Source organism: Marmota flaviventris, chromosome 15 (assembly GCF_047511675.1).
Source record: "Marmota flaviventris isolate mMarFla1 chromosome 15, mMarFla1.hap1, whole genome shotgun sequence".
Taxonomy (NCBI): Eukaryota; Metazoa; Chordata; class Mammalia; order Rodentia; family Sciuridae; genus Marmota; species Marmota flaviventris.
Window position 1 is genome coordinate 62,719,434 of NC_092512.1, and position 4,544 is coordinate 62,723,977.

At 54.0% G+C, this 4,544-nt stretch overlaps 1 protein-coding gene across 1 annotated transcript; it reads left to right on the forward strand.

Annotated features, from left to right (window-relative positions):
* The first annotated feature begins 1,336 nt into the window (after window positions 1-1,336).
* LOC139702045 (E3 ubiquitin-protein ligase RNF26-like) lies at window positions 1,337-2,638 on the forward strand. Its single transcript, XM_071601998.1, has one exon. The coding sequence runs from the start codon at window positions 1,337-1,339 to the stop codon at window positions 2,636-2,638; it is 1,302 nt and encodes a 433-aa protein (XP_071458099.1).
* Window positions 2,639-4,544: the final 1,906 nt, after the last annotated feature.

Below are 4,544 nucleotides of genomic sequence, written 5' to 3' on the forward strand. Positions count from 1 at the left end.
ACACAGGCTTCTCTGCAGGACATAAAACCACAAGATACTTGTTAGTGGATGTCCATTTCAACAGCACTGAGGATAACATCATGCATTATCCACCATTAGCACACCTTAACTCAAGTGGCTGTGTTCTTATGGATAATTTAACATGCCCATGATTTCTGAGGTCTCTGAGAACTCTGGATGAAAACCAAATATCCAACTATGCTCAGGATCTTCCTGGACAAGCCACATAGAACTCTGGTTTCACTGGACAAGCAACCTTCAGGACCTGGGAATCAGGCCCAGGACAATTTCTCATCATTATGGGGGACACCCTCCAACCTGGAACACATACCACTGTCCCACCATCACTTGGGTAACTGAAAACTTGAGGTGAGTGATAGTCTCTAAAGGGATCCTAGGGTTTGAGGCCTGTGGGTGAGCGCCCCTCTCCCAGCAGAGCTCAGTCTCCTCTGGGTATAAGGATGAGTATCCCATCAACAACCAGTGCTCAGTGTTCTCTGTGTCCTCTTCCAGACCTCCTCCCACCATCCATTGCTCAGTCTCCTCTGGGTCCTGTGCCTGAGTGCCCCTCCCCAGTCAGTGCTCAGTGTTCTGTTGCTCAGGGTCCTCTCCTCTGAGTCCTGTGGGTGAGCGTCCCTCACCCAGCAGTGCTCTGTCTCCCCAGGGACCTCTGTGTGCCCTTTGGGGTTTTACTGCTGACCCAGCAATGCTCAGGCTTCTCTGTGTCCCCTGAGCGCGTGCCCTTTGTCAAGAAGTTCTGGACACAAGATGGCTGCGCCCAGCGAAGTAGAGGCCGCGCTGGGGGTTTGCTGAGGCCGGCTCCCTCTCCATTCCCTCTTTGGCATCCAGCGCCGCGAGCGGGAGGACGGGGGCCGGGCGGGGACAGGGGCACCTGCGTAGCTGGACCGCTACACCGCGCCCAGCCAGCGCCACCCCCACGGCCAGGTCCAACCCGATCCCATCCCATCCCCATCGGTTCCCTGTCTCCTCCCTGTCTGACCCACTGCCTGGTGGTGGTACACCACACCAGGCCTCCAAAGCTGAGGTCTCTCCTCCAGACTGTGCTCACCTTCACTTCAGAGATGTTTGGCTTCTTCCCTCCCAACCAGCCCGCCTTCAAAACCAGGATTCTTGGAGCAGCATCTGGCCCCCTTTCCCTATATTAAGACCCCCTTCTCTCTAGCCCACTTTTTCCTTAGATTTTCATTCCCCCTGAGTTGGAGACTGTTCACTTCCCTTCCAAATTAATTACTGATCACCCAAAATATTGACAACCTTGACAGCGCCCTCAACTGAGGAGCCAGCTTTCTTTTGGACTGACCTCCATATCCCTATCATGGAGGCTGTGTATCTGGTAGTGAATTTGGTGGGCCTGGTGCTGGACGTGCTGACCTTGGTGTTGGATCTCAACTTCTTGCTGGCATCCTCCCTCCTGGCTTCCCTGGCCTGGCTCCTAGCCTTCATCTACAACCTGCCGCACACAGTACTGACTAGTCTTCTGCACTTGGGCCAAGGTGTCCTGCTTTCGCTGCTGGCCTTCATGGAAGCCTTGGTCCCGTTCACCTTTGGGGGCTTGCGGGCCTTGCGTACTGTGCTGTATAGCTGCTGCTCTGGCCTTAAGAGCCTGAAACTCCTGGGGCACCTGGCATCTCATGGGAAACTACGGAGCCGGGAAATACTTCACAGGGGTATCCTCAATGTGGTCTCCAATGGCCATTCTTTGCTGTGCCAGGCCTGTGACATCTGTACTATTGCTATGAGCCTGGTGGCCTATGTGATCAACAACCTGGTCAACATCTGCCTCATTGGCACTCAGAACCTCTTCTCTCTGGTGCTGGCCCTCTGGGATATAGTTACGGGCCCTCTGTGGAGGATGATGGGTGTGGTGGCTGCCTTCCTGACCCATATTTCCAGCAGTGCTGTGGCCATGGCCATCCTCCTTTGGACCCTCTGCCAACTAGTATTGGAACTGCTGGCCTCAGCTGCCCGACTCCTGGCCAGCTTTGTACTTGTCAATCTCACTGGCCTGGTGTTACTGGCTTGTGTGCTGGCAGTGACAGTGACTGTGTTGCACCCAGACTTCACCCTGAGACTGGCCACCCGAGCACTCAGTCAGCTTCATAACCGGCCATCCTACCGTCGACTGCGAGAGGACGTTGTGAGGCTGACTCGCCTAGCCCTGGGCTTGGAGGCCTGGCGCCAAGTGTGGAGCAGCAGCCTAAGGCTGGTGAGCTGGCCATACCGGGGAGGGGCACCAGGGGCCCGTCAGGGTGGCCCCAGGAGTGTATTCTCAACCAGGATCCAGGAACAGGACACACTTCCTGAAGCAGGGCCCAGGTCAGAGGCTGAAGAGGAGGAGGTCAGTACCATAAGAGTGGCACCTGCCCGGGGCCGGGAGAGGCTCAATGAGGAAGAATCTACAGCTGGGCAAGACCCGTGGAAGTTGCTAAAGGAGCAAGAGGAGCGGAAGAAGTGCGTCATCTGCCAGGACCAGAGAAAGACTGTGCTGCTTCTGCCCTGCAGGCACCTGTGCTTGTGCCAGGCCTGCACTGAAATCCTGATGCGCCACCCCGTCTACCACCTCAACTGCCCGCTTTGCTGCCGGGGTATCCTGAAGACCCTCAATGTCTACCTCTGAAGACTCCCTCGCTGCCTGTCTACTCTCCATGCTCCACACAGGCACCTGCTCTGGGACAGAAATAACATCTCACTGCTGGGTCCTGGCCTGAAATCCTCTGCCCTTTGGTTGTCCTGCTAAGCCTCAAGCCATACATCCAGAACATGGAGATGGGACACTCTGGAAGTCTTTGATCTGGGGGGGGCAGGGCAACATAGCTTCTCTGTACCCATTGGGTCCCTTTGATGCTGAGGGTGGTGAGTATGTCACTGTGCAAAGGTTCTGAGACTGTGTGCTGTGGGTTCTCCTCCAGCCTGCCCAGGCGCACCCACATACTAGCCTCTGGGGCTACCTGTCTCTGCTTCTGGTTTTCCTGTTGGAGATTTGTAGGTACTCCCCTGCCTCCTTCCCACTTTTCCCCCAGCTTCTGCAGCACAACACATCAGTGTCACTTGGATATTTTGGCAACTCAGGGGCCTTGGAATGATCTTGAACCTTTGTGTTCATCCAGAGCCCCTGTGCCCTGGTAGGTTTGGGGGTGGAATCTCTCAGGTGCCCTTAGAGCCACTTCTGCCTGTCATGATCGGAAGAGGCTCTCTCCCAACCCAATACAAAAGCTGGGATCAATTTACCTCTGGGAGGGGTGTGCATCTACGCCTGATCTGGGGACCATGTAACCTCAGGCATCCCAGCTCCACAGGGAGCCTCAGGAGGGATAACCAGATTTCTACTCACTCCCCTTTTATTCCTCACTTTACATAGAAAAATGGCATTCCTCTTTGTCTCTCCCTGACATTAGGGAGATCAACTGTGCACATTTCACTAGGGTCCAATCAGAAGGGGCCAGGGCTTAGGGGCATGCAGCTCCCTGAGGGGTCTGTTGCTCAGTTTCCAATGAATGAAGTTCTCTTGGCAGCTCAAAAAAAAAAAAGTTCTTGGTCTGCTCTGCGATCTATGGGTGAGTGCTCCTCACTTAACAGTACTCAGTCTCCCCTTGTCCTCTGTCATGTTCCACTAGCCAAGGTTCCTCAGGCTCCTCTGGGTTCTCTGGGTTAGCATTCCCAGCCCATAAATGCTCAGTATCCTCTGGCTCTTGTGATTAAGCACCCCTCACCTAACAGTCCGCAGTCTTCCATGTGTCCTGTGCTGTGTTCCCCTAGCCAATCCTTCCTCAGTCTTCTTGGAATTTTTGTCTGAGCACCTCTCACCTGAAAGTACTCAGACCTCTCTGAATCCTATCTTAATCTCCCCTCACCCACCATTGCTCAGGGCCCTCTGAGTCCTGTAGGTGAGTGCCCCTCACCCAGCAGTGCTCAGTTTCCTTTGGGTCTTGTGGGTGATTGCCCTTTGCCTAAGAGTGCTTATTCTTCTGTGGGTCCTCTCTTTAAGCTCACCGCACTCACCTCTGCTCAGCATCCTCTGAGCCTTGTGGGTGTGAGCATCCCTTGCACAAATTCTCAATGTCTTCTGGATGTTTGGGGTGGGCGCATTTTAACCACCAGGGCTCAGTCTCCCCTGAGCTCTTGGCCTCTTGGTTCATTTAGTGACCTTTTGGGTAAATCCCTTCCCTGATGAGATTCATATGCCAACTGTGGCCCACCTGAGTTTCACTGCGAACATAAAGGTGGAATCTTGGAGAATTGTCCATACTGTCTCTTTCCCACAACCTTGCTTGGCCATTGGTGCTACTGTACAGAGGGCTTCTCTCTGATTCCTGAACCCACAAAGTATCTGTTAGTGCATCTCAATTGCAACAGCGCTGAGGACCTACTTCAATCACTCGTGGTCCACCATTACCACACCTGTGCTCAAGTGGCTGAGCTCTTATGAATGATTTAACCTGGCCAGTATTCCTAAGGTCCCTGTGGGGACCAGAGCATGAAAACCAAATTTCCAAGTATGCTCTGGATCTTCCCTGACATGCCAC